Source organism: Dama dama, chromosome 5 (assembly GCF_033118175.1).
Source record: "Dama dama isolate Ldn47 chromosome 5, ASM3311817v1, whole genome shotgun sequence".
Lineage (NCBI taxonomy): Eukaryota > Metazoa > Chordata > Mammalia > Artiodactyla > Cervidae > Dama > Dama dama.
The window spans coordinates 19,496,552-19,518,581 of record NC_083685.1 but is presented as its reverse complement, the minus strand read 5'-3'; the positions used below and the strand labels follow the sequence as shown (position 1 = coordinate 19,518,581).

Below are 22,030 nucleotides of genomic sequence, written 5' to 3'. Positions count from 1 at the left end.
AAAAAAAAAAAAAAAAAATTTAAGGCCCTTCCATGTGGTGTGCGGACCTTATTAATTGTTCCCTGACCAGGGACTGAACCCATGCTCCCTTCAGTGGAAGCGCAGAGTCTTAACCACTGGATCGCTAGGGAGGTCCCAAGGATATATACTTTAAAAAGCAAAAGCAAACAAACAAAAAACAAACCCCATCAATTTCCTGGGAGGAGATACACTCTTAAGGCTGAAGTTGAAAACTGGCAACCTACAGGCCTTACTCGGTACACAAACATGCTTTGTTTAATCCTCCCCATAATTTCCTGAAGATCACATTAGAAAAGAAGCAAGACTTGAGGAAAAGCAGTTTAAAATGCAGTTAAAAGCAGAGGACCACCAAGAGTGAGAGCTGCAGGTTGCTCCAAGCTCCCAGTCATTGGCTGGAAAAAAATCTCAAGGCCAGTTTTTGGGAAAATGTGGAAATATTTGCCAAGGATCTAGGCTGACGACGGCCCCCTCCCTCCTACTGAGTAGTGGACAGCCACAGCAAGTGCACAGGGGGACACAGAGGGCAGTGTCCCAGGGGAGCCAGCAACTCCATGAAGGACAAAGAGCTTCCACACCCAGCAAACCACTAGAACACACAATCTCATAGGATAACCATCTTCTACCAGAACCTCATAGGATAACCATCTTCAACCAAAAGTAAGAAGCAGCATACCATGGTAATCAAATCAGCAAACAGGCAGATAAGAATTCCCAAATACAGGGAATTCCCTGGCAGTCAGTGGTTAGGTCTCCACACTTTCACTGCCGAGGTCTCAGATTCAATCCCCGGTCAGGAAAACAAGATCCTACAAGCCTTGCAACACAGCCAAAAACAAAAAACAAAACCCAAATACGAAATGTTACAGACCAGCAAAGGTCAGCAAACAATTAAGGAAAGTCAGCAGTCTGGAAGAAATCTACCTGAGAACTAAAAAGTGAAAGGGAAAAGTTAACAGAATAAACAGAAGACTTTAAAAAATAAATAGCCCTGGAAAGAATACAGAAGATTCTGAACACATTAAGCAACAACCAATATGCAAAAGAAGCAAACAGAGGTCCTGGGAAAAAAATGTGAATATAAAATTATGATTCTGTATAAAAGTCAAGTTGAATAGCAAAATGACTGTCTGGAAAACACAGTCATAAACTGAAAGACTGATCTGAGAATTTATTCCCAAAGACTGCCAAAAGGACAAAGGGAAATTAAGTGACGTGGAGGATTCTTCCAGCAAAAGTTCCAGCACCTGCCTCATAGTTCCAGAAAGGAAGAAGAAGAAAGGAAAAGAGAGAGGAAAAATTGGAAAGAGGAAATAATTAAAGCAGCAGTAAAAGAAAATTTCCCAGTGCTAAAGAAGCAAACATTCCATATGGGTCAAACACAGGCTGAAGGTGCTGTGATAAACCACACCCAAAATTGCAAAGGCTTAAAACCACAAAGGTGTGCTTCTACTGAAAGCTACCTGTCTATTGACTCCACAGCCATTATAGGCTGACAGTGTGCTCTGCCGGTCAGAGTCGCTCCCAGACTCGGGCCACAGAGCAGCCACTGTGGCAAATGCTGCCCAGAAGGGATGTGTACTCACAACTCACCCGCCAGAACTAATCACATGGCCCCGCCCAAGCACAAGGGAATTAGGAAGTACAACACGATCATAAGACCAGAATCCAGCCAGCCAGAAATATTTGGTGACCAGCACTGGTGACCAAATGAGCACACACACACACACACACACTGGTGACCACTGATGACTATAGCTCTGGATTTCAAAGGTTTCCAAAAATGCAATAATATAGATGACTTTTGAAAGCACTATGCTGAGTCAGAGAAGTTGGACTTTAAAAGCCATATATTGTTTGATTTGATTTATATGACATCTGGGAAAAGGCAAGATGATAGGAACAGAAACCAGATTAGAGCTTGCCAAGAGTTAGAGGGTCAGGAACTAACTACAAAGAGGAACAAGGGAACTATCTGGAGTGATGAAAATATCTCTTGATTATAGGTGGTGGTTACATGACTGTGTAAGTTTCTCAAAATCCATAGAAGGCTTCCCTGGTGGTCCAGCGGTAAGAATCTGCCTTTGCTGAGCCGGGGACACTGGTTCGATCCCTGGCTCGGGAAGATCCCACATACCATGGGGCAATTAAGCCCGTGTACCGCAACAACAGATGACATCACCCTTATGACAGAAAGTGAAGAACTAAAGAGCCTCTTGATGAAAGTGAAAGAGGAGAGTGAAAAAGTTGGCTTGAAATTCAACATTCAGAAAACTAAGATCATGGCATCCAGTCCCATTATTTCATGGCAAATAGATGGGGAAACAATGGAAACAGTGACAGACTTTATTTTGGGGGGCTCCAAAATCACTGCACATGGTGACTGCAGCCATGAAATTAAAAGACGCTTGCTCCTTGGAAGAAAAGCTATGACCAACCTAGACAGCATATTAAAAAGCAGAAACACTACTTTGCTAACAAAGGTCCATCTGGTCAAAGCTATAGTCTTTCCAGTAGTCATGTATGGATGTAAGAGTTGGACCATAAAGAAAGCTGAGTGCCAAAGAATTGATGCTTTTGAACTGTGGTGTTGGAGAAGACTCTTGAGAGTCCCTTGGACTGCAAAAAGATCCAATCAGTCAATCCTAAAGGAAATCATTTCTGAATATATTCATTGGAAGGACTGATGCTGAAGTTGAAACTCCAATACTTTGGCCACCTGATTTGAAGAGCTGACTCATTTGAAAAGACCCTGATGCTGGGACTGAAGGTGGGAGAAGGGGATGACAGAGGATTAGATGGTTGGATGGCATCACCGACTTAATGGACATGAGTTTGAGCAAGCTCCAGGAGTTGGTGATGGACAGGGAAGCCTGGTGTGCTGCAGTCCATGGGGTCGCAAAGAACTGGACATGACTGAGCCACTCAACTGAACTGAACCACAACTACTGAAGTCCTCAAGCCTAAGAGCCCGTGCTCTGCAATAAGACAAGCCACTGCAATGAGAAGTCTGGGCACCGTGACTAGAGAAAGACCAAAAAGCGATGAAGACCCAGCACAGACAAAAATAAATAAATAAATATTTATTTTAAAAAATCCATATAGATGTACAGAGTCGGACACAACTGAAGTGACTTAGCAGCAGCAGCAGCATAGATGTATACCTAAAAAGTGTGAATTTCACTTTATAAATTATACCTCAAATCTTGGAGGATACAGGTTAAATGTCCTTTCCTGCATAGACTATGTTTGAAAGAATTACTAGAGGTTATTCTCCAGCAAAAGAAAAATTAAATTCAAGTAAGAGAAAGATGGGCTTCCCAGGTGGTGCTAGTGGTAAAGAACCCACCTACCAATTCAAGAGACATTAGAGATGCTGGTTTGATCTCTGGGTCAGGAAGATCCCCTGGAGGAGGGTGTGGCAACCCACTCCGGTATTCATGCCTAGAGAATCCCATAGACAGAGGAGCCTGGTGGGCTATACAGTCCATAGGGTCCCAAAGAGTCAGACACGACTGAAGTGACTTAGCACAGTGCAGAAAAGAAAGATAGGAGACACAAGAAACAGCTTAGCGCAAACAAATGAAATCAAACTTAAAATTGAATTTTTAAATTATGATTTTTGAACATTTTTATAAACATAAAATAAAAAGTTTTGAAAGTTAAACCGTGTTAGATAGTGTATTAAAAACTCTCTGCCAGCCTCTCACTCCCTACATGCCTCCATGCCTACTGCCTCTGATTCTGGAGCTTCTCTGGTCCAATTTCTAATTTAATTTCTCCAACTGCTAAATATCCTGTCTGCAGCAGAAGGGAGAGAGGGGCAGTCGGCAGAGATTATGCAGGATGGGGGTGTGTCCAGAATTCAGGGGTGTAGAGGTCTGACTCTCTCATATACAGACTTTTTTAACCAAACCCCATTTTCTTTTCTTATTAAAATACCTACCCATGGGTCTGATCATACTCGATTCTTTTTTTTTTAATTTAAAAAAAATTGGATTTATTTTTGTTTGCACTGGGTCTTCGAAGCTGTGTGCAGACTTTCTCTAGTTGTGGTGAGCGGAGGTTACTCTCTAGTTGTGGTGCATGGACTTCTGGTAACAGCGGCTTCTCTTGTTGGGGTGCACTGGCTTAGTTGACCCATGGCATGTGGGATCTCCCTGGACCAGGGGCCAAACCTGTGTCCCCTGCGTTGACAGGTGGATTCTTCCTGCCCGGCCCCCACTTTGCCCACCCACAAGGAATTCTTAACCACTGGGCCACCAGGGAAGACCTCTCCTGTCTACTTTGTATATGGTGGTTTGAGGCTTCAGATGTTGCCTTATTTCACTAAATACAGCTTTTCTGCTTCTGCGTCTTGTACTTGGGGTGAAAAGAAAAGGATGAACATGCCTTTACCACAGTAAAAACTAATATCTAAACAAGTTTTTTTTTTTTTTACTTACTTGCTAACATTGAAAAAATCACGACATGTCATATAAACGTGAGGGTGTTATAATCTTCCTGAACTATCAGAAGATCTGGCAATACTGGGCTCTTACTAGGTCCATATGGTAGAAGCTGGAGCTGAGGAGGGACAATGCCCTTTAGACCCAGCCTGGCTCTCCAGTTTTCCCCAGTCCCCACCATTCCCTATTGTTCCCAGTCTGCTTTGCTATTTCCATGACCTGCCTGGTTCCTGTAGGCAAAGTTTGAAGTCTCTGCTCTGCTAAACCTTGTTAGTGGTGGTATATCTCTCACTGGAACCGGTGAGGTGGAAAGCTTTCCTGTATACACATGGGAGAAAGACAGCCACAGGATAAAGTGAAGGTTACAGAAGGAGGAAGGCCCTACAGATCTGACTGAGGAAGGGGAGAAAATTAAGAAGGTGAGAGATCTCCAGCCACAAAACTTTCACAGCCTGGGGATAATACTTGCTTCTCTGGGTTGTCGTGAGGACTGCCTGAGTTACTATATGGAAAGTGCTTCAAGAGTGCCTCACACATAGTATGTGATGCTTGGTTGGCTATTATTATTATTTTTGCTTTGTTGTGTTAGGGAATAACTTACCTAAAGTTCTCTCTTCTTAGTGTATTGTTTCATGATTTTGGACGAACATACTCCATCATGTAATCACCACCACAAGCGAATGTGGTGGGACTTCCCTGGTAGTCCAGGGGTTAAGATTCCATGCTTCCAATGCAGGGGACACAAGTTCAATCCCTGGTTGGGGAACTAAGATCCCACATGCTGCTCGGCCAAATTAAAAAAAATAAAAGATGTGGAATAGTCCCAACACTCTCTCACAACACAGATTCCTTCTCAACCCCTTGCAATCAATCCCCCTTTCCACCCCAGCCCCTGGCAACCACTGATCTGCTTCGTGTTCCTATTGTTTTGCCCTTTTCAGAATGTCACATGTGAATAAATGGAATCATTCAGTGAACAGCCTTGGGTCTGGCTTCTTTCACTTAGCATGACGCATCTGAGAGGCTTCCTTATTGCCGAGGGTGTCTGTAGTTCACTCCTCTTTTATTGCTGCATTCATCTTATGACTGTACCACAATTTAGGGCCAATTTAGTTGCTTCCAGCTTTTGGTGATTACAAATAAGGCCACTATAAACATTCACAATAGACTTTTGTACATTTTCTCTTAGGTAAGTACCTAGGAGTGGGATGACCAGCTTGTAGGGTAAGTTCAGGCTTAACCATATCAAGATCTGCCAAACTATTTTCCAAATGACTGTATTTGTTTTACCTTCCCACCAGCAGTGGAGGAGGGCTCCTGTTGCTCTGCATCTTCACTAGCACTTGGTATTCTGGCCTTTTCATCTATTCTTGTGGGAGTGTAATGGTATCTTACTGTGGTTTTAATTTGCACTTCCCTAATAATTAATGATGTTCAGCATCTTTCATGTGCTCATTTGCCTTCCGTATATTTTCTTTGATGAAACATCTATGCAAATATTTGGTTAGTTCTTTTTTGGCAGGGGTGGGGGTGGGATTGCTTTCTTATCACTGAGTTTTGAGAGTTTTTCATATATTCTAGATAGAAGTCCTTTATCGGGTAAGTGTTTTGCAAAGATCGTCTGCCCATCCTATTTTTTTTTAATTCTTCTAACAGTGTCTTTAGCAGAGCCTGAATTTTAAATATTGATGAAATCCAATTTACCAATTCTTTTTTCTACAGTTAGTGCTGTGATGTCACGTTTAAAAAATAATTGCCTAACCCAAGGTCACAAAGATCTTCTTCTGTGTTTTCTTTCTTTCTTTTTTTTTTTCTTCTTCTGTGTTTTCCTAGAATCTTTAGAGTGACATTTTGGTCTGTGAGCCATTTGGAGTGAATTTTGTGATAAGATGTGAGGTATGGGCTGACAGTCATTCCTTTTTGCACACGGGTGTCAAACTATTCCAATGTCCACTTTGAATATTTGCAATGATTATTATTTTTTCCTTTTCTTTCTTTCTTCTTTTTTTTTTATGGTTGCACAGCATGCGGAATCTTAGTTCTCTGGCCAGGAATCGAACCTGTGCCCACTGCAGTGGAAACGCACAGCCTTAACCCCTGGACCACCAGAAAATCCCCTGCAATGATTATTAACACTCTCAGGATTCCTGTTCTTGGGGTGGCGGGGTAACAAAGGGGCATCTTGGCCTCACACACATCCCTCAAACCTCACAGCTGGGGCCTGTGGCTCTTCTCTGCCAGCAGAGCAATTGGTTTCAGGTTGCTTTACCTCCTCTCTTCCTGAAATCTCTTGCATAAAACAAACCATGAAAGGGCAGGGGTGGTCTAGCGATCTGGCAACGTCCCTTTGAAAATAAACAAGTGCAGAAACTGAAAGGCAGCGACCATCTCTGGGGACTACTTGGAGAAACAGTTTGGGGCCGGTGCATCCGCTGCGCGTGGCTCTCTGGCCCCTGGCAGGCGGCAGGTCGGATATAGTAAAGCCAAAGGGGATCGTGATTGCTTCAGATGTCACCTCTGGCCAAGGAGACCCCCGTGTCTTTGCAGGGAAATGAGGGCTGGTGGGGAGCTGCCAGAGTTCCATGGCTCAACAGCTCTGGGCAGTCTGCACAGCCAGCTTCACACCTCTAAGGGAAATTCAGACACAGAGGGAGGCGGAGTGGGGATGGGGGTGTGTGTGGGTAGAGGGTGGAGAAATAGATGGCTGTGGGTTTGGGTTTTTTAATTTTCAAGCTTTATTGAGGTGTAATCTACTTCCCATAAAATTCACCAATTTTAAGTTTACAATTCAATGAGCTTTAGTAAGTTCACTGTTGTTCTGGTTTAATTGCTCATTGTGTCTGACTCTTTGCGACCCCATGGACTGCAGCCCACTAGGCTCCTCTCCATGCAATTTTCCAGGCAACAATACTGGATGGATTGCCATTTCCTTCTCCAGCGGATCTTCCAAACCCAGGGATGGAACCCACATCTCCTGCATTGGTAGGCGAATTCACCACCAAGCCTCCAAGTGCCTGGGAAATCCCACGGACAGAGGAGCCTGGTGGGCTACAGTTCATAGGGTTGCAAAAGAGTTGGACATGGCTGAAGTGACTTTGCAACTTTAGCGACTAAACAACTAGTCAAATAAGTTCACACACAGCTGTATAATTATCCCCACAATCCAGTTGCCTCAAATCATTCCCTCTGACCTCCTTATGGTCAATCTTTTGCTCCCAGCCCTAGACAACTCAGCCTCTACCTTGTCTCCATACTTTTGCTTTTTCTAGAAATGTCTTCGTATAAATGGGGTCATAACAGTCGTTAGTCACAGTGGGATGTCAAGCCAGAAACTAATGAGGAAGTCAGAGAGCCAGGACGCCAGGGACACCTGCGCTCGTGGCTCTTCCTATTTGCCGCGCCACTTCATGGGCACCACAGTATCTAACCTTAGTCTTCACATCTGTACAGCAGGGCTAATTGGTCCCCCTCTCACATTGTAGCTGGGGTGAAATGGGGTCCAATATCTTGCATATTCATAAAACTCAATGGAGACTGGAAACAGACCAGACGCCCACCAGCAGAAGCGTGTCGTGACGCCAATGACATGCAATATGGATGAATCTCACAAACATCTTACCAAGTGAAAGAAGCCAGACACAAAAGGGCACGTTCTGTATGATTCCACGAATAGAAAGTTCAGAAAATGTTACAAACATTTAGAAAACATCTGTGCAGAGAGACGTCAGGATAGTAATTACCCTTCAGAGGGCAGTGACTGCAAGGGGTGGGCAGGGGGCATCCAGAGAATAAGTATTATTCTGTTTCTTGATCCAGGTGCTGGTTTTGCAGGTGTACTCAGTGAAAATTCATTGAGCAACACCCTTTCATATCAATAAAAAATTCAGGAAAGTCTTGCATGGTACCTGGCACATTGAGCATGCGTGCAAAATCACTTCAGTAGTGTCTGACTCTTTGCCACTCTAAGGATTGTAGCCCACCAGGCTCCTCTGTCCATCGGATTCTCTAGGCAAGAATACTGGAGTGGGTTGCCATGCCCTCCTCCAGGGGATCTTCCCAACCCAGGGACTGAACCCGCATTTCTTACATCTACCTGCATTCCATAGTCAAGTTCTTTAACACTAGTGCCACCTGGGAAGCCCCTGGCACATAGTAGGCAATTATTATTGTTATTACCATTAGTGTCATTATTTTTTATCATATTCTTTCAACCACAAAGTTTCAACAGGGAAATGTGGTCAAGTGCAGCAGTTGGCCAGATGGTAAATAGTTTCAACTTTGCAAGTCAGTCTCTATAGCAACTACTCAATTCTGCTGTTGTATTGTGAAAGCTGCTGCTGCTGCTGCTAAGTCACTTCAGTCGTGTCTGATTCTGTGTGACCCCATAGACGGCAGCCCACCAGGCTCCCCTGTCCCTGGGATTCTCCAGGCAAGAACACTGGAGTGGGTTGCCATTTCCTTCTCCAATGCATGAAGGTGAAAAATGAAAGTGAAGTCGCTCAGTTGTGTCCGACTCTTAGCGACCCCATGGACTGCAGCCTACCAGGATCCTTCGTCCAAGAGAATTTCCAGGCAAGAGTATTGGAGTGGGTTGCCATTGCCTTCTCCCAACTGTGAAATCAGTCAGGGACAATGTAAGTGAATGAGCATGGCTGTGTGCCAATAAAACTTTATTTATAATAACAGCTGGTAGGTTGGATCTGCTGACCCTGGGTCTAGTGGGACACAGGCTGGGTTCCAAAGCCTTCTTCACTGAGTACCTGCAGGACCCTGTTCAGCAACTTCCCCGGCCTTAGTTTTCTCATCTGTATGATGGGGAGGTTGATCCCTGCTCTAACTACCATTTAGGGTGACAAAGAGTTCAAATGAGCTCATACTTTGAGAGAGCCCTGAGGGAGAAAAGCGGAATTTAAGAGTCTCTTGAGATTCTTTGATGCAAAGCAGATTCTTATCTCTGGTCAAGTCTAAAGAGAGAAAGCCATTGACTCCAAGTCACCCAGGGCATCCATGGGTATAAGTGTCTGTCCCAGGGATACCCTAGAGGGAGATAGGACCCACAGGCCTGGTACCACATCCTGGTGCTTGCCTCCTAGAGGCCTTTTCCCCCAGGGCCTGTAGAGGCAGGGCAATGATGAAGGAGAGATGCTGGAAAAATGAGCCTCCAGTGAGCTGTTCTTCTGCCTGAAGGTCCCTCTTGGGCCTGACATACACGGCCCCAGCGGAGATGCATCGTCACATCGCCAGCCCTTTACTCAAGCCCTTGCCTTGGCCAGGAATGTCTTCCCTTTGCCTGTCTCCTGGTGGGGTTCTAGTCATTCCACAAGGCACCACTCAGGCTCTAGATCGTCTGGGGCAAGCTGGGCGGTACCTCCAGGGTCGGTCTCGTTTGGGGGAGAGGCGAGTCTTCAGGGAGCAAAGTGTAACTCAGAGGGCAAGCCCAAAGCAGCTGCGGCTGGGTGATTCTGCCTTTCTTGGTGCTTCATGGTCTAGCAGCTGGAGCTCTGGGGTCTAGAAGTGCTTGAGGATAATAGCTATACTAATAATAGCAGTAACAACAGCGGTCACCATTTATTGAGATTTACTATGTGCCATGGGCTTCCCTGGTGGCTCAGACGGTACTGAATCTGCCTTCAACACGGGAGACCTGGGTTTGATCCCTTGGTCAGGAAGATACCCTGGAGAAGGGAATGGCAACCCACTCCAGTATTCTGGCCTGGTGAATTCCATGGACAGAGGAGCCTGGCGGGCTACAGTTCATGAGGTCACAGAGTCGGACACCACTGAGCAACTAACACATTCAATTTCAGGGCCTGTCCGGAGCACTTTACATGTATTCGGTAATTTACATGTATTAATCCTCACAACAACCTGAGGAGGCACCATCATTCTTTCCATTTTACAGATGAGGACGCTGGGGCCCAGAGAGGTTAGGATACTTACTTGAGGTCACACAGCTCTGAAGTGCTGGAGCTCTGAGGATTCTAGAAAAGCCTGCTTCCAAAGTCCAAATCAGGTCTATGTTAGCCTCTATTTCCTTGTGTTCAGCTGTGAAACTTCCAAGTCCCTGTCACGTGGGAGCATTGAAAAAACAAAGTCTGGAGGAAAGAGACAGTCCTTCCAAGAGAAAAACAGGGTCAGAGCTACCATCTCAACAACCATCCCTCCTTCTGGATTTGTCCAGGAGACCCTCCAAGCTCTTGGATGGAGGGGGTAGGGGCTCAGGTAGGGGAAAGACCAAGTGAAAACTAACCTAAACCATCACAGGCATTTACTGGCTCAAGAACTTGAAAAGTTCAGGAGGGCTGGTTTCAGGGCCAGCTGTTGACTTCCCTGGTGGTTCAGTCGGTAAAGAGTCTGCCTGCAGTGTGGAAGACCTTGGTTCAAGCCCTGGGCTGGGAAGATCCTCTGGAGAAGGTAATGGCAACCTACTCCAGTATTCTTGCCTGGAAAATCCCATGGACGGAAGAATCTGGTAGGCTATAGTCCATGGGATTACAAAGAGTCGGACACGACTAAGCAACTTAACTGGGGAAGGAAATGGCAACCTACTCCAGTATTCTTGCCTGGAGAATTCCACAGACAAAGGAGCCTGGTGGGCGACAGTCCATGAGGTTACAAAGAGTTGGACACAACTGAGTGACTAACACTTTGGGTCCAAGTGCTGCTCTCAGGAAGCTCACACTCACCGTCTTTCAACTCTCTCGTCTCACCTGTGTTGGCTTCATTCTTTGGCAGGCTTCTCTCCGCCTTGGAGTGAAGGTGGCTCCAGCAGCTCCACTTAAAAACTCCAGCCAACACTCTAGGGGAAGTGTTTCCCAACAGGTCCCACAAAAATTCCAGGGCTGACTCTCATTGGGCCAGGTGATCATCCTTGAACCAATCGTAGTTGCCAGGGAGAGGGACCCAGATCGCCCAGCCACTCTTGGGGCTGAGAGTGGGTCAGGGGGACCCCTACTGGAAGGAGGGGAATGCAACTGGCAAAGGCAGCCAGTGTCTACTATGAGCCTCTGGAGGAAAATATGCACTCCTTAAGAGGCAGGTGAGGGATAAACTTGGGTGTTAGGAATTCAAATCCCTCCTCAGCCCAACTGCAGACTTCTGTTACATTTGTTGTGGTCCAGACTTGGACCTGCACCAGAGCTTTGTCTGCCTGCCTTCCCCTCTTCAAACTTGTTCCCACCTCACCTGGCTGCAGTGCTCATTGCCTTCACATCACCTGGGGGCACACGGGCCTTCTTGCCAACTCCTCGCCTCCTGCTTCACCTACAGTCTAGTTCCATAGTTGCCCTGCCCCCACCTTCTGTCTGGCTTTTTCCAGTCCATGCCATTCACTAGCAACGCCACCCCCAGTCCAGCAGAGCCCTGGCTCAGAAACCTCCAGCCACTCCTTAGCATCCACAAAGCAAAATGAACTCCTTAGCCCCATGCCTGGGCTTCTTCCACCATCCTAGGAGCCTCCCTGACCCCTGCCATCAAAAATGCACCTCTCCCCAATTCCAAACTGTCCCCAGCATCCTAGTGTACCAGCTTATCTGCTTAGAGAGAAAGGGTCAAGTTGGAGTCAATGCTGCCCAGGGCGCAGTACACAGATGGTGCTCAAGTGATGCCTGTAAAGTCCAAATTTCTAGCCCTTGGACATGACTGCTCCTTGAGGAAGGGAGATGAGAGGAAGTCAGAAAGCTCCACAGAGACAGGGAAGCTGAGAGAGACAGGGAAGATAAAGCAGAATGCCTGAGACAAGAATGGTAGAGGGAAGGGGAGAGATCCAGAGATGAGGATGAGTCTGGGAGGAAGGGACCTTCATCTAGAGTTGTAGACCCAGGGAACAGACCTCAGGGGTACCAGAGAGAGCGAAAGTGTGCCCGCTAAGGCACTTTTTTTTTTTTGGTTAAGCAAACAAGGTCCCTATGATTTATGCTTTGTCAGGATGAACTTTCCATATCAGGAGTTTATTTCGCTGAGCAACCAATCCCGGTAAAAACACTGGAACATGTTAAAAAGGAATGGGGTGGGGAGGAAAGTCAGACAAAACAAAAAGGAGAATGTCTGCCTCCAGGTCGGTCAACACGGGTGACTGAGCACAGGACTGCTAGAACAATCGTCCCACCCCTCTGTCCCTAGCTGGTGGTTCACCTAGGGCCAGGTTTCAGGTGCGAGAGGAAAAACAGAGACTGGACAGAGAAGAAAAGAAAAAGTCCACTGGGGGAGGGAGTCTGAGCTGGAGAGTGAGAAAGAGCCTGAGTTGTCGGGGAAAAGGCCCTGGGGCGGTTCTGGATCCAGCCTGACTGACAGTCACTAGCTGTTAAGGCAAGTCAAGACAGAGTTGCAAGTCACCAAAGAATAGACCCCTGAGCCCCTGCCATGGGCCAGAGCCTCCTGAAACCAGGGACACCACCAGGACGCAAGATGGGGGACAGATGGCCTGGCTGTAATTTATACCAGGGTTCTAACTGGCTATTAGCTCAGCCTCCCACAGCATGTGGGAGGCCACAGTCCCAGCATTCAAGTTGTGTACAAAGTCAGGGCCACACCGCAGACACCAGAGCAGCCCGCTCTGTGAGTAAAATCTCACAGGATTTTTACTCTTTATCATAATGCTCCAAAATCACATGGTGTTCATGATTTGAATTTTTCTTTTATTTTCTGAAATGGAACCATTGTACATTGTACAAACCATATCTACTGATGGAATAAATAAGTGAAAAATTATACTGCTGTACAACACACCAAAAAAAAAGAGTCGTAAGGAAAAAAAAAAAGAACAATTAGGTAACGGTGAATAAAAAGGTCTTTATATCTCTAACCGGGTCCTTGGCTGATAATGGAACATTCCAAACCATGACATCGTTGGTAATGGGAGGTCACCACCTGTGAGTCAGTCTTCCGCCTTCGGGTTATGGGTGTAAGTGCCAGCACTTTGTGGAATGTGTAACCGCAGCACCCCCCACTTCAAGATTTGCGGGGAGTTAAGTTTGCCCTGGGAGCCCTTTAGGCTGCGGGGCCCGGTGACGGCGGAAGGCATTCGCTTAGGACCCCCGCCTCTGGCTCGGCCGGCTGAAAGGTCTTAGATTCCATGGAGGGAGAGGGGGCGAGGGGCGCAGGATGGCGTGGGGAAGGGCGGCAGCCCCGAGGAGTGGGCCGCGTCGGGGAAGGAAGCACATGTGGGTTTTCGCAGTCTCGTCATCCCGCGTGGAAGGCCGTCCTGGCCGGCGTGGATGGGGGCGCAGGGCCGCTGGCCGCTCTGCCTGGCGTGGCCGTGGCGGGGCCCAGTCGGTCCGGACCCCTGGCCCGTTTCCTACCTTCAGGCACTTCAGAGAAAAACTAACGACAGCCTCGTATCCTGGGCGTCCTCTTTTGTTCACCCTCAACCATGTCCGCTCCCCTTGCCTGTCGAGGGGACCCTGCTGTTTCCACGGATGCCTGTGTTGTGATTCGTCTTCGGCTGTCTTGCTTACCTCTCGTTTCCCAAAAAAATAAAAGAGGAGGAAATAGATATCCAGATTCATCTTTCATCCAAATGGAGTTTTGCTGCAAAGAAAGGAAGTTAATTCTAACTCTAGGATCTGGAGGTAAAGCCACCTTGAGATACGCTGAGAGGTAACACAGAACACAGTTCTCCGCAGAACTGACTGCCTGAGGGGCAAAATTGATAAGGATTTTTTAAGACAGAAACCTTTCGGCATCGCTAACTTCAACATGACCATTTTCAAAGTTTGTGTGTGTGTGTTTTGTTTTTTTTCCCCTTCCCTTGCTTCAGGAGACATGTTTGCATGAGGTATTTGAAATTCAGGAACATTTTGATTCTTCTTGAAGTGCAGGAAATAGATTGGCTCCCTTCAAAAACAAAGAGCCTCACCCTCAGAAACGCTTAGAAAATGGAGTCTGGCAGACACTCCCCATGGTGGTCAGGAGAGAGATCCACACGTGAAAGGTGGTACTTGAATATATGCACCAATTGGCCGAAACAGAAACAAAAACTGAACGAACAAACAGAAAAAAAAAAAAAAACCAACAACAAAACCCGGAACCCCCCTCCCCCCTCACACAACTCAAAGGGAGTTGGAACTCCAGTGCAGTAAAGAAAGCTCAGGAGAAGGGTTAAGGGTCTGAGGAGTCCGTATAGGAATTAAGAGCAAACCAAGCCTCGGAACCAAACAGCGAGGCAGTTCATCCAAGGTGGGGGGCGTGGGGAGAAGAGGTGCTTCTCCGTTTTAGTGACAGGAAGTCATCCCAGTGCAGGCAGGGGGTGGAGGCGGGGGAGGGACCCCAGAGCCCCCTTTCTGGAGGAGTGCAAAGCTCTCCAGTTTCTCGGGGGCCTCATTTCTGGCCTTCAAGTTCCAACCCTTGAGGCCTGCTCCCCCGTGGGGACCCTCGGAGCATCCTGGGAAAGAGACACGATCCAACTGTTGGCTCCAGGAGTCGGAACAGTCTGCAGAAAGCCGGTGGACTCTGGATTTCGGCCGACTGCAACCTCACCTCCCCCGCGGGTGGGGCCAGGTGGAGCTGGGGAGGTAGACTAGGGCAGCAGGTGACTGTGGATTTGAAATCCAAGCAACGTCCTGTGAGAGAAAGTTCAGCACCAGCTAATCCTGCCGTCTGCTCCCAGCCTCCTCCGGCCCTTTATTGTCTTAAGGAGACCATCCTGCCATCAGCCGCAGAAGCCAGTCCGACTTCGGAGGTGTGGGAGGTTGCCATATGCGGGGGGGAGGGGCTGAGGGGGGAAGTGCCAGAACAATCCAAGGGCTCTGTATGTCCCTCTGGGCAGCTGTGGGCTTGGAAACACCAGTTCAGATGCCCCAAGCAAGCCCTGGGGACAATGCCCAGACATCTGAGACTCCTCGGACCCTGGAGGCTAGCTCTGTCCCCAAGCAGGGCTCAGGGTATATCCTGCAGCCTCCCAGCTGCACCTAGAAACCAGCTGGCCTGGGAGGTCCTGCTCTTCTGTGGCCTCAAGCTCTCCTTCTCCCTGCCTGGTCCACTCCAGCTGAAGTCCTGGGGCAGGGAGGAGGAAGACGCGAGGACTGGAGCAATGGCTGCCTGACCGAACCAAGAGGGCACTTGTAAGGGGAGATGCAAAACAACCAGAAAACATGCCAGAGGTCACCTCAAGGGCACAAGGCACAAAAAAAGAAAGCGGAAGGAATATCGGTTGAACAGTGAAAAGCCCCGATGAAAAAGCGAATTCCTGATCAGTACCACCCTCAAATAGCTTATATCATTAAATAGAGGAGTGGGGAGGAAAAAAAAAAATACAGCAGCAACACAAATGTAATCTTGGCTTCAGAGACAGTGTCCAGACGCTCCTGAGCTGTCGACCCCGCCTTCCCCAGGACAGTCACTTCAAGATTCGAGTGTTTCGCTTCACAGCAGAAAGTTCTTCAGTGTCTGAGAAGTTACGCCGTTCTAGGTTTTCTTGGATTTGCACTTGGTAAACTTGTTAAGTTAGTAGTTCCCTTTGCACCCGACAGGGATCTGCTCGGGTGAGGTTGTTCAACAACTAAGTCTGCTGATGGATCTCCCGTGAGACGTGGATCAGAGGACTGAACTCGGCGTCTACATCTCCTCGGAGTTCTGTTGCGAAGCCTCCAGTTTCATCTTTTTGGAGGGTGGCACTCCTTCCAGGTCCTTGGGGTTGGAGGGTGGAGGGAAGAGGAAGAAAAGAGAAACGCAGGTTGACACCCCGGGACAGCAACTCAGGTCAGCTGGGAAGTTACAAGTCAGCCCAGGAAGGACTCGAGGGTGGGCATCTGAGGTTCTGACCCCCATGGCCCTGGCGTGGACTCGAAAGGGTTCACGGACCCACAGGGAGCCTCACACCCGAGCTATATTCACCTATATTCACCACGTCACCTGTGTCTTCCAACAGCTCACTAACTGCAGGGTAATCATATACGGAGTTTTAAGTTTACTCTCCAAGATCGAAGGTTAGACCAACCTGGCCGTGTTGACAACGGCTCATCCAGGACTCAGCACAGGTGCCTGGCCTGGGGCAGACACCCAGCGTTTACGGAATGCATACATGTTGGTTATTCGGGGGAAGGGTCTGTAGTGCCACCAAATTCCCAAGAAGTCCCAGCACTCACACACACACACAAAAGTTCGACACTCACTCACCTACTTCTCCCTAGACTTTCTCGCTCTATCATCCCAGCCAGCTCCAAACTAACCCATCCCCCGAGTCCACCTCCTAACGTCGCCCATCCTAACCGGCGCTCCCACGGCTGGCGATGGCCCTGTCATCTGCCTAGGACACAGCTGGATGGCACCCTGGAGTCCTCCCTTCTTGCCACGCCTAACTCCATCTCCAGAGACCCTCGGCCCACCCACTTCTGCCCTTGCCAGCCACCCCATCCACACCTGAGCCTCCGTCCCTTGTCTGGCTGGCACCGCAGGCTGCTCCACGGCTGCCCCACCCAGCCTTCAGCAGAGCTCAAGAGACAGTTTCAAAGCAGAGATCATACAGAGCACAACACTGACCTCGGAACAGAGTCCCAGCTCCTCATCAGGCCGAGAAGAAGGCCTCTCTCCCTCCCCTCCTCCGTGTCTGCCTGGCTCCAGCCTCCCTGGCCGCCCCTCCCGTTCCCTAGGCTGGCTCCTGTCTCCTGGCCTGTGCACCCTTTTCTCTCTGCTCAGAGAGCCTGCCCTCGCTGCCCTCATCTCTCACCCTTCCAAGTCCTGCTCTCATCTCACTTGTCCCCACCTATACCAACTAGGAGGGCTTCTTTGCATCACCCTGCTCCCGTTCTCCTACAGCTCCAATTGCAATCCACTTGGGTCTGCTGTCTCCTGGCTGTGTGTCCCGCCTCCCTGAACCCATCCTTCCTGTCCCTGTGAGGACAGGGACCATGTCAGTTGGCTCACACTGTCTCCCTAGGACCCAGCTGACTGCCCAGTACACAGTGGAGGCCCAACAGGTGCTAAACAGAAACCTCTGGGCCTTGATGGATGAGGTGAGTGAGTTTCCTGAGAGTTGATATGGCAGGAAGGCAGGAACAACTGCCCCTGTCTTTCCCCTGCCTTTTCCTCGTGAAAGTGATAAAAACTCGGTCTCAACGTAACAAGACCAAGTGGGTCGCTGTGCCTTCTGAGGAAGGGGGATACCATTCAGGCCAAGCGTCCACAAAGCATTTGCATGGGGGGGACAGTGAATGAGCGTGGCAGCAGACTCTGGAAAGAGGACAACTATCCCATGAAAGAGAGGGAGCAGGAGGGAGTGCCTAGAAAAGGGGATGGGGAACCTTTTTTCTTTTTTAAATAGGCAAGGCTGAACGTCAATGTCAAGCTCTCTGCTTCAGGACAACACACCCTCTGTCTTGCTCACAAACCGAGCGGCTCTGGAGACAAGCGGCATGTCTATGTGAGTGTGAAAACTGTGGAAGGGTCCCCATTTCAGGTCTGGGTCCCCGGACATGGGAGTGGAGGTGGAGGTATGTCAGAACAGAAGACCCCTGGACTTTCCAGATGCCGGCTGGGAGCACCAGATACCCCCAGGGTGTGGATCAGCATTTTGAGCTGATCTTTCCTCCTCTGAGTTCAAGAGGCCAGGAGATGCCAGCTGCCATCCTGGCCTTTACCAATTCTATCTGAGGACTGGATTTGCACTGTAATCAAATGGGCTCATGCTCCATTGGAGGTCCTGCCTGGCATCTTGCGCTGTGAGAATGTTTCTTTATTCTCTATCTGGACCTGGTCAACACACGTTAACAGCGGCATACCAGGCTGTGCATCTGCCACTCCAGATTTATTAAAACCTTTCGAGACACTCGGGTTTTGGCCGGTTTTCTGCCACTGCAAACACATTTCTCATCAACACTGTCCTGTCTTTGGGCCTCTGGAGGAGTGCTGGGTAGGCTGACACGGAGTTGTGGAGCCAAGGGTGCCAGGATGTGAGGGTCTGAGAGTCTCTTCCCCTTGAGGAAGGCCTGGTTGAAGGCTCCCTAGAGTACAGATCAAGCTATTCCCCTTTCTCTGCTGCTACTTGTTTTCGGTTTCTCCCCAGGTGTGACAATACTCAAGTGGAAATAGTCTTATTAGCTGCAGTTTTGACACCCCTGAGTCCCCAGACCTCTTTGATGAACACAGAGGATGGACAGTAAAAAATCACAACAGAAGCCGAGGCAACGCTGGGGTCTCTCCTGTGCCCAGCTGTGTGTGAAGTGCTACCCACATTCTCTCCTCTTGTCCGTGTTCTGGCCCCAAGACAGTCCTGTGATCTCACCGTGGCAGCGAGAGACCCTGAGGCTCGTGTGTGTGTGTGTGTGTGTGTGTCAAGTGGAGGATCTGGGATTCGAACCAGGGACATCTGCTCCCATCAGCAAGGCCACCTACATCTGCACTGTCTGATTCAGACTAGATTCCGGCAAACAGTGATAACCTGGAAAGGGGACCAAGTAGCGGGGAGCGTGGTCAGGTGCAAAATTCCAAAGAACGGTTCGTCTAGCATTTAAGAGCCTGAAGACCTATCTTCCCAGCTCTAAGGGAAGTTGGCTTTGGGTCACTGTGCCTGGGCAGTGCTCTGTGGACCCGAATAAACAAAGTGATGAAGCTAAGGCTGGGATAAAGGACTGACCCCAAGGGAGGACCTGTGCGTCTTCTCTACTGCAACCCCAGTTATCAGACCAGCTACAGGACACTCATGGATCCTGCTCAATGAATACCAGACAGTTCCAATCATCCAGAGAGCAAACGAGGAAACAAAAACAAGAAGACACCTTTCAACGTACCCCCAACACCCCAGCAGGCTCCTGGCCGAGCTGGCTGCCCCTCTGAGACCTCGATCGAGGTACCTGAGAGATTGTGGATGTCTCTGCAGCCAGGCCCACATCTCCAGACGGCTGCCGTTCGACTTGCTCTGAACTATTCATCGAGTTTTCCATTGAAGACTGTGAATTCTGCTCGTCGGAAGCATCTGAGGGAAAAGCAAGATGACAGAAGCTGTTTTCAGACACGGGCGATACGGAGCCAGATGAACCACTTACTAAAAATACCTGGAACTGGGTAAGTTGGGAGGCCAGGCGGTCTGTCAGGACTGCAAGGAGCTGGGGGGCTTGGGAAGCCTCTTGCTTATTTTTTTAAGGATGTCATTTTAAGCAGCCAGGCCACACTTCGGCACTGGGAACTCTGACCCTTTCCCTTGCACTCCTATTAGCTGCCAAGTGCCAGGAGAAGCCACGTAAAGGATGCTACCGGCTTTATGCTGTGTGCATCTGCTGCCCTCTAGTGGACACAGCGTGCTCCAACCATCATGGCTGCAGACGCCTCCCTCCTTCCATCAGGGGAGTGTGGGGGGAATTCACAGAGGGAACTGCCCCTTTGTAAACATTTCTCTTAGTAATATGGATATTTTTCTGATTGCCATTGCAAGAGCCAAAAAATACAGGGGGGGGGAAATGAAATCAGCAACTACCTCATGTCACCCACGGCTGCCACGCCACTAACATTTTAGGGGATCTAGCCCTATTTTTCCAGATGTTTCTCCCTACATGCACTTCTAGTTCTGCATTCTCCCGAGATAGGGATCTCACAATATTTGGGAAGAATTCTGCACGTCCTTAAAAATTCTATAAATATGAGAGCCTACAAGATGGCTGCACAGCATCCTATCAGGCCGTCACTTACATTTAATGAGTCCCTGTTTGGCTGGTCATTTGGGCTCTGTCTCACGCACAGGTCTCCCTGCTCCCCCCACCACATTCCATTAGCAGAAGGAAGGTGCAGGTCTTAGCAGGCTGTGTGAGGTGGTGCGGCTTTGGAAAGAGGGAGCAGCCGTTGCACCTGAAGCTTATTTTAGGCACAGAGCGCATGGAAGGAGCAGCCGCATCCCGCCCAGGGCCCTGCTCTGCTTGCATTCAAGATACCAACAACATATGTCACCCTGATTTGTAAAAAAAAAAAGAAACACACTAAAATATTCAAGAATGTTTTACGTTCTGGGGTTTCTGAGATAGAAGCATAACAAAGGGAAAAAAATTTCCCAGGTCTAAGTTTTCTCTTTCTCTTTTTTTTTTTTGGCCATGCTGTGCAGCCTGTGGGATCTTAGCTCCCCGACTGGGGATCGAACCTGCACCCCTTGCATTGGAAATGCAGAGTTTTAACCACTGAACCACCAGGAAAGTCCCCAGGCTTAATTTTTAAAGCAAGCAAGCAATAAGAGGAAGGGGCGGAGAGAAGCAGGCAGTATTCCAGAGCTTGAGCCTGGCAGGGTACAGAAGGCTGGGGAGCAGGGCGGCAGGAAGGAGCTACAGCCCTCCTTCCACAGAGGCTGAGCCCTAGTATATCCCTCCCAGTGAAGGCGCCACTAACACAGACTCTGCTCCCCCAAACCAGCAGCCCTGAGTGCTCAGGGCAGTACCAGGAGACCCGACACCCTGCCACGGTCTGAGCTGGGTTCTCCTGACGCCAACAGGAGGGTCAGGGGGTCCACCACACCAGGACCCCTGGGCTCTTGCTACAAGCTGGTGTCTGGGCGGGGGTGGGGGTGGGGGACACAGGGTCTAGAAACAGACTGGAGTTTTTTTTTTAATTTATTTAATATTTATATATTTTATTTGGCTGCACCAGGTCATGGTTGCAGTGCACAGGATCTTTAGTTGCGGCACGTAGGGTCTAGTTCCCTGACCAGGGATCGAACCTGGGGCACCCAGCTTTGGAAGCATGGAGTCTTAGCCACCAGACCAACAGGGAAATCCCAGACCTGGTTTCTAATGCTGCCTCTGCTGCTTGTTCCTATGAAGCTGGGCTCCCTGTGTCAGACCCCCCACCCTCCATAAAGTTGAGGTTGACAACAGCTGTCTGGTTGAGTTGCTGTGAAAATTAAATGGAAAGATGGAAAAAGAATCCAAGCGGCAAAATAATCCCATGTGGGAGTAGATGAGGGATCATCGAGGGCAGGAAACCAAACTCCCCATAAACCTGACATTTCTTTGGTATTTCTAGTTTTACCTTTAAAAACCATGTTAACAGCAGTTCCTCAAAAACACAGAATTCCTATATGACCCAGCGATTCTACTTCTAGGTGTAGCCCGACAAGAATCGAAAACAAGTCTTCAAGCTGATGTTTGCAAACAAACATTCACAGGAACATCACTCACGATGGCCCAAAGATGGAACCGGGCCAAATGTCCATTAACAGATAGGCAGATAAACAGAATGTGGTCCACCCACACAACGGAGTATTATTCAGCCATGAAAAAGAATGAAGCGCTGACACAGGCTACTATGTGGATGAACCTTGAAACAAAGATGCTGAGTGAAAGATGTCCGTCAACAAAAGACACAGGTTACATGACTCCATTTCTATGAAAGGACCAGGAAAGACAAATCCATAGAGACAGAAAATACAGATTGGTGGAGGCCAGGGATAAGAGGAATGGGAAATGACAGCTGAAGGGTACAGGGTTTCCTGTTAAGAGTGTTGAGAACAGTTTGGAACTAGACAGAGGTGGCGACTGCACAGCATTATGAATGTGCTAAATGGTACTGAATTGCTCACTTTAAAATGGTGCCTTGCATGCTATGGGAATTTCATCTCAATTTAAAAGAAAAATAAATCCATGTTAACCTTA

The 22,030-nt window shown here is 48.5% G+C and overlaps 1 protein-coding gene and 2 long non-coding RNA genes across 5 annotated transcripts in view; 2 read left to right on the top strand and 1 right to left on the bottom strand.

The window, feature by feature from the left end:
* Positions 1-19,207, top strand: part of LOC133056566 (uncharacterized) — a 27,055-nt gene extending 7,848 nt beyond the window's left edge. Inside the window, exons 2-4 of one of the 2 annotated variants that reach the window (XR_009692853.1) lie at positions 17,341-17,416; positions 17,725-17,823; positions 18,466-19,207. This is a non-coding gene — a long non-coding RNA (uncharacterized LOC133056566). The remainder of the gene's footprint in view (positions 1-17,340; positions 17,417-17,724; positions 17,824-18,465) is intronic. The other variant, XR_009692852.1, reaches the window with a different exon arrangement.
* BCL7A (BAF chromatin remodeling complex subunit BCL7A) overlaps positions 13,082-22,030 on the bottom strand; it is a 30,892-nt gene continuing 21,943 nt past the window's right edge. Inside the window, exons 6-7 of one of the 2 annotated variants that reach the window (XM_061141981.1) lie at positions 19,190-19,374; positions 13,082-16,091 (exon numbers count right to left, since the gene is read on the bottom strand). In XM_061141981.1, coding sequence (XP_060997964.1) covers positions 16,020-16,091; positions 19,190-19,374 — 257 coding nt within the window. In that variant the 3' untranslated portion in view covers positions 13,082-16,019. The remainder of the gene's footprint in view (positions 16,092-19,189; positions 19,375-22,030) is intronic. The other variant, XM_061141982.1, reaches the window with a different exon arrangement.
* LOC133056567 (uncharacterized) lies at positions 19,326-22,030 on the top strand. Its single transcript, XR_009692854.1, has 2 exons — positions 19,326-19,463; positions 21,481-22,030. It is a non-coding gene; the product is annotated as an uncharacterized LOC133056567 (long non-coding RNA).